The sequence below is a fragment of the Ruditapes philippinarum genome, unplaced genomic scaffold (genome assembly GCF_026571515.1).
Source record: "Ruditapes philippinarum isolate M1 unplaced genomic scaffold, ASM2657151v2 ctg1181_1_1_1_1, whole genome shotgun sequence".
NCBI classification, from domain to species: Eukaryota; Metazoa; Mollusca; class Bivalvia; order Venerida; family Veneridae; genus Ruditapes; species Ruditapes philippinarum.
Genome location: NW_026866847.1, coordinates 92,579 through 107,802, shown reverse-complemented (window position 1 = coordinate 107,802; position 15,224 = coordinate 92,579). Strand labels below are relative to the sequence as shown.

Genomic DNA, 15,224 nt, shown 5'->3' with positions numbered 1-15,224 from the left:
AAACTGCTGGTTAGATTTCAATGAAACTTAACAGGAGTGTACAGTGCCATCCTTAGTTGTGCACATTGTCGGCATGTTCTGTTTCTTTGCACAAAATGGCCCCCCAGAGTTAAAAAAAAAAAATCTATCACATGTAAAACTGCCAAAATTCAAAGGCGTGATCAGAACCATACACAGTTTTGGGAGACATGTTTTTGTGACAAAAGCCCTTCAAGTTCATATATGACCTTGACCTTTATTTGATATAAAATATCTTTGGAGTTAGCTGGAATTGTCATTACTTTGTTATTATTTACAGATTTGATTCATGCTTGGACAAACATACACAAAACCAACATGTTGAATTTTTCTGATATAACTTTGACCTTTAAATGACCATTACCTCCAAGGTTAAACAATTGAAATTCGCTCACATTGTCATAACTTTGTTTTTGTCTATGATTTGATTCATTCTTGGACAAAAGAACAATATCATTCAACTATGACCTTAACTTAAATGTGTTGACAGTCAAATTCAAATTTGAAATTTACTTTATACATTTATATTATGTTTTCTAGGAGTATTCTAATAGATATTACAATATTCTCCTACTGATGTGTTTGACTTCCAATATAAGAAAAAGCCGAGCATGGCCCAAGCTAGATAGTGGCTCTTGTTTTCAATGCCAACTACATTATATGTATCCATTCCAATTTACATTCTCACATGTATTATGATATCTATTGTGCTTGAAAGGTTTCTACAAAAAATAAGTTTGTTCTTACAGTCCTGGTTTTATTTTAGAAATATTTTACAGACAGTTAAATTTTCTGTTTATTTTCTATCTGCATAATCGTTTCTTGGAATAAATATAGTAAGTACACTGATTTATGTGTTATACACTCACATAAGGAAGTACTTTACATGAAAATTGGTTAAACAACTATGGTTTCCCAACAAAATCCAATGTCATAATTTAAAATGTTTATTCATGATATATATGATATCAATTATGCATTTTGCCTGGGTTTGTTAGTATGTTCCTGGTACATGATTTTCAATTTTGACAAGAGTTTTGAGGCGATACTATTATAATGTGTACAAAATGGGCACTTATTCTACTTTGAAAGAAGAATGATATCAGCTTGGAACACCTAAAGTAGATTGCTATACAAATCTCGAATTTTTGTATGCAACATATTGCGCCCCCATCAGTGCTTTCAGCACTTTGATTATTAAATGGCTTTATTATACTCCTGCGCCGCTGTTTATGTGATAATATTGTTTTATTCAAGTTCAATAAATCTAGTCTTGAATCTACATGAATATGATATTCTATTTAATACATTATTCAAAATAAGAAGGGTTTACAGTTAAACAGTCATTTTTCATTGACGCTAGCATTTAAGCATGCATTTTAATGCTATGTTTATTAGTCCCCTACCGGTTTACCGGAGGGGACTTAAGGTTTACCTTTTATGTGGCTATTTTCTTTTGTGTGGCTAAAAAGAACAATAGAGAGAACAATACAGTAGCCACATTATTACTCTCCTGTTAGAACTTCCGTCTGTCAGTACGTCCGTCAGTCCGTCTGTCCGCAAAACTGGATCCCGTGATAACGCAAAAAGTACTGAAAACATTTTTATGAAACTTGAAATATGGATAGATGGCAGTATGGAAATTATGCACGTCTTTTTCTTTTCTTCCTATGTTGAAAATTCTGGTTGCTATGGCAACAAATAGACTGAAAATATGGCAAATTTAACACATAAACTGGATCTAGTGATAATGCAAAAAGTACTGAAAATATTTTTATGAAACTTAAAATATGGGTAGATGGCAGTATGGAGATTATGCATGTCTTTTTCTGTTCACCTATTTTGATAAAAATTGGTTGCCATGGCAACAAATAAGCTTAAAACATGGCAAATATAACAATATTTGTGATTAGTCAAAAAAGCTGAAAAATTTAATGAAACTTATAATATGGATAGATGGTAGTATGGAAATTATACACATCAGTTTAATCTTGACTAAAGGGAGTATATTGAGAGCTGTCATACTTAACAAACATTAGCAACCTGGTCAAGATTTCTGATTCTAGTTTTTAGGCTTTTTCACTGCAAGTTCTTTATTTCTTAAGGTATTTATTTCAAACTTCAAACATAAGTTTCTGGTCATTAACCGTATCATATGTGACAAGGTTTTAACTCTAGCACAAAAATTATCAGAATTGCCTCCCTTGAACTTACATGACAAAAAAATGTGTTTTTTTTTTAAATAACTTCTTTATTTCTTAATGTATCGTCTTCAAACTTCATATATTATATGTTATTTTGGTTTTGGAGTGATATATGTGGATATATTACCTGCTAAGATTTTATATATTTTGGTTTTGGAGTGATATATGTGGATATATTACCTGCTAAGATTTTATATCACCCGAGCCGTTAGGCGAGGGTGATATTTTATCTTGGCAGGTAATATATCCACATATATCACTCCAAAACCAAAATAATAATTTTATTACCCTTCCCCTGCCGAGTTTAGACGATTTTTAAAAAAATCATTGCTGTTTCAAATGAAACGTCGAAATAAGATTCCCTTTAGGGTACCTCTTCGTCACAACATGACGTCACATAAATACATGACGTATTTTTCCCGTACCTAACGAATGTAAACAAGAGAAAAGGAGTAGTCTATTGAACGCACTTTTTTGTAATTAATATCAAGCTTTCACAAGGTCATATTTGTTTTCGATACTGATGGTAATATGTATCATTACTCTACGTTGGTAAATATTTATCATTTGACAGTTAAAAAGTGCTTGTAAATCGGAATTTACACCGCGTAAAATCGAACCGTACGCGCATCACTTCAGCGCATGTTGTTTAGAACGTTGGGTACCCAACGGGGAAATTTAGTGTGTATATTACCCGTCTGGCTCGGTTATATCAATTTCTTTCGGGTGATCAATATCCAATCAAAAAGGCGGAAAAAATCTGGAAGGGTAATAAATGTTTTTAATTATCACTCAAATCATTTGTGAGTACGTTCAATACTCTAGCAAGACTATTTCCAGAATTATGTCCCCCTTGAACTTAGATTTTTTCGAGAAATTGGTATATTTTACTCCAACTTCTTCATTACTTATAGGATTTACTTCAAACTTCAACATCATAATAATATGACAAGGTTTATAAATCTAGATTCCTTATTTCCGGAATTATCTCCTCCTTAAACTTTGAATTTTCCTTATTCATTCTTTGAACTTTCTTTTACTTCAATTTTAAAATAAACGTTCATTATGAACAGCTTCATTACTAATTGTTCTCCGTTACACTCATATCATGTATGACATTTTGGATCTTAATTTCAAGAGTTATCTCCTCTTTAAAAATTTTGCTTTTAAAATGTTATATTTTGGTAACAGGTGATGTTTAAACAATTATCTTTAGAGTGTCCTTCAGTCTGTCTGTTAATAAAAAACTGTTTCCTGTGATCACTTTTAAAAACTTTTCCAACAATTTTCTTAAAAAAGAGAAAAATTGAAACATAAGTGAATGGCCAATGGTCCTTCAGAATGTTGCTGGGGTTCTTACCAGTAGGGGACTTATGGATTGCTTGCAATACTATGATAATTGCTTGTTTATAATGCAAATGATGACACATCAAAGTTTTTATAACACTAGCGTAATATCATTTTTATTAAATAGAGGATATTAAATGAGTGTAAGTTTAATACTAAGAGGATATTTTTTCGTTTGAGTGTAATATGGAATATATTTTCACGAAACATGATAAAATGCCACATATTTTCACGAGCCGGGACGGCGAGTGAAAGGGACGGCAAGTGAAAATATGTGGCATTTTAACATGTTGAGTGAAAATATATACCATATTTCACGAAAGACGAAAGAATAATCTTTTTATTTAATTTCATTATCAAAAAAAAAAATGATTACAAACCCCACTGCTTGCTACGCAACTGCAATTGTACAGCGCACAGTAATATATTATTGCGTCTTGTTTTGCACGCGATATTTGGCGCTACATTGTGATGTCATATAAACAACTCTTTAAACGTCTGTACAGCGTTGATCACTGTATTAAAGATATTGGTGTTCGAATTTATTTTCTCAGTTAGACCATTTTCTATCATTCTAGATAGGTTTCAAAACAAAATTCAACAAAAAGTTGTTTTGTATTTATCAGATTTTTGAAACAAAATGGCGAAAGAAGTCCCTTAAAATAAATATGAGTTCCGACTCCGCCCACTTTCATATTTATATTTCATATTTATTTTTAAAAAATATGAGATATATTTGACTGATATAGCACCATATTTCATGGGTAAAATTAAATAATGAATTTTATTGAAGGAGTTGAATAAAAATATATTATGAGAGCCTCTTAACGCTATGGGTATGTCATAAATCACCGTAGGGAACGTGTTACAGTATCGCCTTTTCCGGTTACAGTATAGAATTTTCAAGATGGAGGATTATTTGTTGGGAGGACAGGTAGGAGATTTTTATTCCGGTCCATACTACAACTAGTTTAGTTTCTAAAAGATGTTTTTGTGTTTTGCTTGTAAGGAACAGAATCCGGTATCTAGTCATATATTTCCTCAGACACTGCACCGCAGATTTATCGCTAAATTGTCTCATAAATATGCAGATTTGACCGTTTGAAAATTTGAATCGAGAGACCAACGCATTTTTCTCCAAATTCGACCTTATTTATGTATGCCTAGAAAAAGTAAATCTGCAAAACGTTAGTCCTTTATGTTAGGAAACGTTTATAAAAGTAAATGACCAGTTGAACCTATTTTCCTGTTCGTTAAATGCGTTTGAAAAAAATAAACAATGTTACAGTATAGAGCGAGGTGATTTGTGCAGGGTTACTGCATATACCTAGCGATTTTTATCCAATTTTGTTACAGTTTATACCCAGATTTCGGTTACAGTTTAGACTATAGATCTATATACTAGTTAAATGTATGAATGTTATATAGACTTTTAAATCTCTGTGAGCTTATTGGCCCGATGGCTATTCGTCCGTCTGTCGTACACATGTGTGTGCAATCTCATCCGCTGAGTAATTACTTGACTAAATGTGATGAAATTTACATGACTTTCTACCAATTAAGTTGTTCAAATGGTTTCGGTTGCAATCGGGGATACGAAACCCCAAAACATAGATTTTGAAAAAGGCAATGTTTAAAGACCCTTCTCATCTCAAATCAAAAGCATTCAAATTAAATCATGATCATGACGTCATTTCGAATGCTTCTTTGTTGAGTTACGATTATTTTGTCATTATTAAATTAAAAGTCGTTTTTATTTTATTTCAGACATCCTGTATAGCAGTTTTCATGTTTCTGAAAAAGAAAATAATATTGAAAGTTTTAAGGTCAGACAATTACAATATCTTCTCTAGTGAGCCTGATGGAGGTACATAATAGTGGCAGAGTCGGGATAAGGCCGTCGACTTCAAATCATCTTTCATTTACTGCTGTAGTTGAAATCCAATCATGACTTTGGATTCTTTGTATATGAGGAATCTATCAAGCTAATTTACAGAAGGTCGGTTGTTCTAGTCAGGTGCCCGCTCGTGTCTGAAATGTTTCACAAAGGGTATCTGGGTTCTTTCTTTACACTAAAGCAGAAAGTTTTTACATGACCTCAATGTCGTTGAAACGTAAATTCCAAGAAAGCCAAACGTAACAAACCCTTTTAAATACTTACAAAATACATTATGATAGATGGAAATTCCAACTTAAAATAAGATTTAAGGTTGCAGTATTGCTCACTTAAATACTGTTTAATCATTCTTAGGGTATTGCCTGCTTGTTTATTGTGTCTTTTGACAGCTTATCTATAGTATGCAGGCTTCATAACCTCCGATACCCTCTCAAAATTTCATTTTATTTAGTTTCACTCATTGTATTCTCGTTTAGGGCACACGCAATTTTTAACCTGGGGGTAATATGCCGCTTTTCATAGAATGGCAATAACGTGTCACATTGAAGGTTCCATGATAACCGCCATGTGAACACATCCACAGATGTTAAAAAATCTAAAGTGTACCAGTTCATGTTTAATGTGAATTCTGCTGAAGCCGGTGCTAGGAGGCGTGGACGGTAGCTTGCAGTTACCACTACCGTCCATGAACAGGTTTAATCAAACTGAGCCTGCAACATTTTCATGTTTTCCGTGTAGGACTTCTGTTAAGGATTCTTTTTTCTCTATTTTATTACTTATAGGCATTATTATAATGTGTAATGAAATCAAGCAATAAGCTTTCTTCTCTCAATACAATTCGATAAAAGTTACTGTTGTTGTCGTGAAAACAGTCCTTACTTAGGACATTACTTATTCTGCAAAAAGTCTCAATCTGAAACTTAAAGTAAGAAAAATAGCAAACTATAACTTTTCTGCTGAAGAAAAAAAGTAATACAACCTTTCAAGAATGTATTAAATAGAAAGGTATGAGTTATTTCATAAAAATAATCGATACACGAACTTTGTTTGATATTTGGCAAGTATCTAAACTGTAACCGAAATCCGAGTATAAACTGTAACCAAATTGGATCAAAGCCGCTAGGTCTATGCTGTAACCCTAAAAATTAACCTCGCTCTATACTGTAACATTGTTTATTTTTTCAAACGCATTTTACCAACAGGAAAATAGGTTCAACTGGTCATTTACTTTTATAAACGTTTCTTAACACAAAGGACTAACGTTTTGTAGATTTACTTCATCAAGGCATGCTTAAATAATGTCGGAATGGGAGAAAAATGCGATGGTCTCTCGATTCAAATTTTTAAACCGTCAAATCTGCACATTTATGAGACAATATAGAGATAAATCCGCGGTGCAGGGTCTGAAGAAATATATGACTAGATACCGGATTCTGTTCCTTACAAGCAAAGCACAAAAACATCTTTTAGAAACTAAACTAATAGTAGTATGAACCTGAATAAAAATCACCTACCTCTCTTCCCATAAATAATCCTCCATCTTGAAAATTCTATACTGTAACCGAAAAACGCGATACTGTAACACGTTCCCTACGGTGTAAATGGCTATACTGTATATAATGTGATAAACTATTTTATTGACAATATTATAGTTTAGTTTCAATATACAGAAAATTTGCACTATATAATTCAGATTACCAAGTGGTGTGAATGCTCGCCTTGTGTGCAAGCAGTTGATCATTTGAATCTCTGGAGCTGAGACTTTTTTATTATATTTTTCGCAGCACATAAACAATACCAGAGTAGATCTAGTATTAATTTAGATTTTCTAGTTTCTTTATTAGTGTTATCGCTGTTAGCTGGTACCCAGTGCCCAAAAGTGAAAACTCATTCAGTAATTTCCCTAACAGTCTCACCCAAGCAAACACAAAATAGTTGTTGCAATTAAGTTTTAACTCAATATTTTATATTGACTCTTCACTCCCGTCTATTTTATTGTTTCCTCACATAGTGACCAGTATTATCATTTAAGATAAGTAAAAATATTAACAATTCATTTCAAGAAATAATTTACATGTTATATGCAATGACTTATTACTTATCACCAAATTTCTATATGAGTTTTGAACACAGTACCTAAGGGCTTTCTCTTTTGCATGTTCTGATCTATTTTTGGTAATTTTTGTAGATTTAGCAATATGTAAATTACTTTCTTTGTTCACTTGACAGTATTTTACTTTAAAATACATTTGAAATATTTTTAAGAAAAATTGCATCAATCTAGATGCATGCTGATCTAACAGTAAGTACAATGAATCATGCAATAGTATACTCAGTGATAAATAGTATTGTAAAATCTTTTTTTTTAGATAACAAAAGGTAGCCCCCACATTAGTATTTCCAGACATAGTAAGAATCTGATTCGCAGACCAAGGTCATATAGAAGCAGATATGTCTCTGAAAATGTGGGAAGAAGAAGACAACAACGAAAATCTAAGCGGCATAAAAGACAGAACCATCATAAAGCAAAAAAGCCCAAAACTAATATGGTAACAAACAAGAACACTGCCACTACCAATTCAAAAAAACTACCGCAGTCATTTAAAAACAGGAAGGGCAAGGTGGCACCAAGTGAAAACTCAGAAGTATTGAGATTACTGTGGTCCCAGCGAAAAAATCTCCTTAAACTTGGCCGTGTACTAACAGCAGAAGTAAGAAAACTTGGTAACCAAGCTGTAGATAATACAAATGAAGAGAGGGCTGATATACGATCAAACAGCGATAGGATATCAGAAATGCAGACCAAGCTGTCAGGCAATATCAATGATATCAGATACAATGTCACAAATCTAATCTCATCGCAGAAAAAACTTGGGACAACTGTCAGTGTATCACTAGAAAACATGATGGAGGTTCTTAATCAGATGGTCGGTATGATTACAAGAAGAGATGCTCAAATTGAAGAATTAAGTAAAATAAAAAAATTAGATTTAACAAATTCAGGCAGTATTCTTGACTACCTAAGAAACTCATCATTGTACCAAAAGAGTCCAGGCAATCTAGAAACCTTTCGACCTAACCATATTTTATTGCCAAAAGGTTCCCCAAAGGTTTCTAGTGAAGTGAAAATTATTCGTTCTAAAGGACCAGCAAAACATATAAAAGCTACATCCTTGAAGAACAACCTTAAAAATTTATATAAAAATAAAGTTGATAAGAAAACAAATGATAAAACAAATAATAATAAATCTAATCATGGGAGAACTAATTCAAATGATACCAATAAAAAAGGACATAATCTAAAAAAAAATTACCTTGTTGCTCATGGACATAAGCATCAAAAACAAAGCAAAGCTAATGCTGCTCAGGGAAATAATAAAGATGGACACATACATAAGAAACAGAAAGCTAATGCTGCTCATGGAAATAAAAGTGTTGAACAAAAACGTAAGAAACAACAAAAAGCTAATGCTGCTCATGGAAATAAAAGTGTTCGACAAAAAAACTCAATAACGAATCAATCACCAAAAGAGACAACAATACAGCAAATTAATGTAACAAAACCACCCAACATTCTATCAGTGTCAGGAAATGTGACAACACCTAGCAAAATTACGACAATTACAGCATTATCCCCAAGTCCCCAGGATAAAGGGCAGAACTTTTCCAAGCTTGCCAAATCATTAAAAAAGTTAAAGCTTAAAAAAAGGAAACATATGAAGAATAAAAAGATCAAAAGTTCAAAATTTCATAAAAACCATTCCATCCTAAATAAGTTAAATGCTATACATTTAAAGAAGAAACAAAACAGTCATAAAGAAAAATTTGTAAAAAAAGGACAAAACATTAACAAAGGAAAAATTGTAAAGAAGGGACAAAACATTCACAAAGGAATATCTGCAAGGAAGGGACTGAAGATTCGTGATAGAATAAATGCAAAAATGGGACCAAACGGTCATAAAAAAATAATATTGAAAAAAGGACCAAACATTCATAAAGGAATAACTGGAAAGAAGGGACAAAACATTCAAAAAGGATTAACTGCAAAGAAAGGATCAAACATTCATAAAGGGATAGCTGCAAAGAAGGGACCAAACATTCATAAAGGAATAACAGCAAGGAAAGGATCAAACATTCATAAAGGGATAGCTGCAAAGAAGAGATCAAACATTCATAATGGTACAAAGAATAAACCACACAACACCAATGTGCATAATCATCACGGAAAAAAACAAGCACATAGGCATTTTGAAAGTTATGATAATATATTACAGCAATTTTTATTAAAGGAAAGTAAATAAGGGGAATTATTAAAGAAAAAAGAAGAAATTATTAAAAACCTTCCCTTTTATTTAAGAATCATAACTTTTTTTACAGCACAATTTTGTGATAGTCAGATTAATGCAATAAATTGTATTTTTATATATGTCTTATACTTTTTTATGAGGTGTTAAACAATGGGGCCATTTGCCTCAAAGTTAACTGTTATTTGTGTAAAATCAGCTAAAGCTATTGGTTATTACAAGAATTTGAACGATGTTTGTATCTAGACCATACTTCATGCAAAATACACTTTTGTTTTTACTATTACATGGCGCTAATTCATAGCTGTACATCAAATAACAAAAACGTAGGTCACCAGGTCAATTTTTATTCGTACCGAAGGAAGAGCAAATAGTTGCCACCTTATTTGCCTGTCCAGAGCATAACTTGAAAAACCTTGGACACTGCGAACAGTGGTAGATGGCATTGGGGCGGAGTGCAGTGCCAAAAAACCATAACTCTATTTTGTCCCGTTTTTGAATTATCTCCCCTTTTAGAAACATCTTGTCCGGAGCATGACATGAAAACCCTTGTTTAACTCTGAAACCAAAAAAATTGTAGGTAAGTAGATCTCATTAAATACATGTAGATTTGCAATGCAAAAGAACCCTAACTCTGCCTTGCCTAATTTTAGAGTTATCACCATTTGTTCATTTTTACACTTTGAACATTGTCCGGGACATAACTCTAAAACTATAAGAGATATCAACATGAACTTTTGTAGGTAGATAGATCTCATTAGGTAGAAGTACAGTGCAAATGAACCATAAATCTGCATTCCCTAATTTTGGAATTATTGTCGATGTTCTTTTTTTTATTTTGAACTTTGTCCGGGACATAGCTTTGAAACTATAAGAGGTAAACAAGAGGTATCAACAAGAAACTTTGTCCGGAACATAACTCTGAAACTACAAGAGGTGTACTTTTCTGTGTTCAAAACCTATTCGGGAAGCATCAAATCAGCTTTTTAGGTCAGGTACAACACCAGACTTCATCTTCTCACCAAAAAACTGCACATGATCCAAATTTCATAGCCGAACTCACTAAAAATCCAACAAAGGTAGTAGGTTACTAGGTCAAAGCCTAGGTCTTTAATTCTAACACAACCAACATGTTTCCCTATTGAACAGAGGAGGACTGAAAGTGTGCGTAAATATGCAGTAAGATAACTCTTTACGATCCATATTTAGACATGTGACATATTTATTAAACAAGAGGGCCATGATGGCCCTGAAATCGCGCACCTGTATATAGGCCCCGGGGCGAGGCCAATTTTAACCCAGGGGCTTTTATTTGAACAAACTTGGTAGACACCCATTTGAAGATGTCTCATGATAAATATCTTAGCTCTAGCTCTAAAAAGATTCTTTAAGTTTTTACTATACACATATAGGGGAAAACAATGACCCCCACCCCCAATTTTGTCCCCAGGGCTTTTATTTGAACAAACTTGGTAGATACGCACTCGAAGATAATTCATGCAGAATATTTTTTAAGTTTTTACTATATACATAAAAGGAAAATCAATGATCCCTAGGGCAGGGCCAGTTTTAACCCCAGGGCCCTAATTTAGCAGATGTTTCATGCTAAATATCTTAGCTCTAGATCTAAAGGTTTTTTAAAAGAAGATTTTTTAAGTTTTTACTATATACATAAAGGGGGAAAAAATGACCACCTGGGGCGGGGCCAATTTTGACATCAGGGCTTTTATTTGAACATACTTGGTAGACACGCACTAGAAGATGTTTCATGTTTAATAGCTAAGCTCTAGCTATTTGGACTTTTTTAAAGAAGATTTTTTAAGTTTTTACTATATACAAATAAGGAAAATCAATGACCCCCCGGGCGGGGCCAATTTTGACCCCAGGGCATTTATTTGAACAAACTTGGTAGACACTTGGCCAGATGATGTTTCATGCCAAATATTTAAGCTCTAGCTCTTACAGTTTTCTATAAGAAATATTTTAATTTTTTTCTTTCGGTTGCCATGGCAACCAGAGTTCTGCTTGGAATTAAATTCTTTGAACAATTTTTAAAGTTGACTACCAATGGAACATTCCTGTGAAGTTTGGATGAAATTGGCTGAGCGGTTTATAAAGAGATGTCGTTTAGTGTAAAAGTTTACGATCGGACGACGGACGGACGCCTGACGAAAAGCGATCACAAAAGCTCACCATGTCACTTTGTGACAGGTGAGCTAAAAATGTGACGTTCTGAAAAAAAAATTACAGGAGCAAATCAGGCACATCAGGTACAGCAGCATTTATTTGTCGATGTTATATGTTATATATTATTTGTGGTATTCCACTAAAAAAATTAACATTAAAATATAAAACGGAACATTGTGTTAAAATTCAATCCACCTTGAGTAGAACCTATAAGTTAGCGCATAATTCTTGGTGGAGAATCCAGGTCTTTCCCAACCTCTCAATTTAGCATATATAACATATACACAGGTTATCCTTATGTTAACAAATAGATATTGAAAAACAATTACAAATATTTCTAGTGGAAAGCCACAATGTTATTACTTGGAAATTCAAAATTTAACTATCTAAATTTTTTACATGTATCTTTACAATATTTCTAAATAGGATTTCGTTTTAAACTGACCAATAGAATTTTAACATTTTTGTGTCTTAAATAACAAAATGACCAATTAGGTTTTACTACAAAATAAGGTAACATAGCAACATATTATTTATAACAACAATCATCACCTGGACTTTTTATCAGTAATAAGGTTTAACAACTTATTAAGTACAGACGGCTAAATTGACATTATCACCTAAATATAATAAAACTTTTAGCACAGTTGATTGGACAAAGAGGAAAAGCCATATTTAATTTTTTGGTTACATAATTATTAATTTGACATCTGTTATTAAAACATATAATATTTGTAACTTAACATATTTGAAATTTTACACATTGTTTTGAAAATGTGACCTTTTAGAAAATGATTATATTTATAAATATTTGTGTTTAAAAAAAAATCATCATGCATATTTATTCATTTATTATTTTTTAAAAAGAATTTTATCATTTTTCTGCTGCACAACACTTCTCCCTCCTTTAAGATTATTTCACTTCTGTGAAATGAAGCATAAATGTGTATATAACAAAAATAAATATTATTAAATTAGAATACTGTTTACGTAAGATATTTAGTTACAGAAATATATTGTGAACATAAAGCACCGATTTTGCTGAAAAGCATAAGTACCATCCACTTATAATATATTATACATGTATGTTACTGTTTTATTGTAAACAATAAACTTTTAATAACGTTTACTTTTGTTATACTGCCCCATCTGTCCGTGCTGTTTTCCATGATGAAATTTGCTTCCTGATTTATACTTGTGTGGGAACCCGCGCGTGCTGTTGAAAGGTCCTGATTACTATTTTCTCTTTTACGACAAAGATATTATGTTTTGTTTTTAAGCTGAGTAATTTCATTTGTCAAGGTTTGGTTTTTATTTTTGAGGTTATTTATTTGGTCATTTTTTACTGATTTTGTTATTAATGCTTTGTAAGCTTTTTGTTTGTATTGAAGTCCCAATTTTACATAATTATTACTTAATTTTTTATATTTTAAAATAAGTTTGTCCATGTTTTCTAATTTTGACGAGTCAGCCCTTAATTTTTCTTTTAGCGAGTTGTTTTTTTTTGGAACAATGTTTCTTGAAAATGACATAGTTTTGTTTTCTTGAGTGAAACCTTATTTTGCAGGTTTTTGTTAAAGTTTTTTAGTTTTTGATTTTTAGAAATGAGGGCCACATTTTCTGATTCCAAACCAATAATGGTTTTAGTTATTGAATGAGTTAAAGATTTCAACTTTTGAAATTCTGCTATTGAAACATGACTTACAGAGTTGTTTGTTTGGTTGTTTTGAAAGAAAGCATTGTTTTCATTGTAGAATGGTAATGTGCTATCTGCTGTCTTGCGTCTAATAAATGTTGTCATACGTTCTTGATCCCGTTGTTTAGATAGACTTGACTTGACTGCTTGATGTTGGCAAACTCGTGCAAACTGTCCAATTCTTTTGCATTTGTTGCATCTTGCCAAATTTGCACAACTAAAAAAAATTAACATTAAAATATAAAACGGAACATAGTGTAAAAATTCAATCCACCTTCAGTAGAACCTATAAGTTAGCGCATAATACTAAGATAAATGCATTTGAATATGTTTGCATTGCGAAATTCTCCAGTTCGCTATTCATTGTTCGCGACAATTCATTTTTGATAATCAAACACCCCTATATCAATCGGAATGATCGGCTATTATGACCGACGAAAAGGTCCGAGAAGTTGCTGTCACCCTTTCACGTACTCCATAAGGGGCGTCGCGCTTCGGCGCGGACGCCAATAATATATCTCAAGCAGTGTTTTTAGAGATAGATAGATTCTGTTATTCCTCCAAATTTGAAGAGTACAACGTTCAGGTTTCCTAATAATAGTAAAAAATATATGCATATGTAATATTATGAGCATAAGCCATCAGGTGTTTGAATTACATAAAGCTTCTCTCCACAAAAGGATGCATATAACTCGTTGTTAAAGTTTAAGCATAGAATAATAAAATGTGTTCAACAAATGTATTTAACAATAAATTTTAAATGGTAATAGAGCTTTGGGTTAGATATTTAGCAGTCATTTATGATCAAAATTGAAAACATTATGCTTTATTTTATTTTAGAGCATTGCAGAGACAAGTTTGATCGCTTTGACTCTCCAATAATTTTCAACTATCATTTAGGGTTAAATCACAGGTCATTTTTTCTGTTGTTTTTTTTTCTCCTTCTTTTTCTATCTCATTCTTCTTTCTATCTGAACTTATCAAACTATTATCATTATTAGTCTTATTTTGCTTTTCTTTAAATAATTGATATATCTTATATTTATTTATTCATTTTCAATGCAAGTTGTAACACATCAGCCTTCTAAGTCAACAAACGACAATTTATTTCGCCTTATTTAGCACATATATTTATTGTACATTGGGAAAAGACTTCAATTAGCATTAGGTTGCTTCCAGTCTAATCCTTTTCTTGTTTTGATTGTAAATATCATGTATGTAAATATGCTTATGTGAGAAAGAATAAAATATGTTTAAACCAAGTTTGAAAAATTGTTGTATTTTTCTTAGTATACCAGTTTAGTAAAAATGTACAATATAACGATATTAACATTGTCATATTAGAAATAGTCATTATGACATCATTCAAGAGAATTGAACACTATTAATTAATGCTAGTATAGAAATATTACTATTCCTGCTACAATTATTGCATTTTGACTTTGAATAACTGTTACGATTGAGTGTTGGGGACATATTTTTTTCTCAAATTTTACATCTAAAACTGTGCACATGGCTCAATATTTTTTAGCTGTATATAAAAACAAACAAAACGAACAAGAAAGTAGGTC

The 15,224-nt window shown here is 32.1% G+C and overlaps 1 protein-coding gene across 2 annotated transcripts in view; it reads left to right on the top strand.

Moving 5' to 3' along the window:
• LOC132733993 (MATH and LRR domain-containing protein PFE0570w-like) overlaps positions 1–15,224 on the top strand; it is a 75,503-nt gene that overhangs the window by 23,880 nt on the left and 36,399 nt on the right. Inside the window, exon 4 of one of the 2 annotated variants that reach the window (XM_060720694.1) lies at positions 7,836–9,888. The exons of the other annotated variant lie outside the window; for it this stretch is intronic. Within the exon in view, the coding sequence (XP_060576677.1) occupies positions 7,836–9,767 (1,932 nt within the window). The 3' untranslated portion in view covers positions 9,768–9,888. Of the gene's footprint in view, positions 1–7,835; positions 9,889–15,224 lie in introns of those variants that run through there. 2 annotated transcript variants of the gene reach the window in all.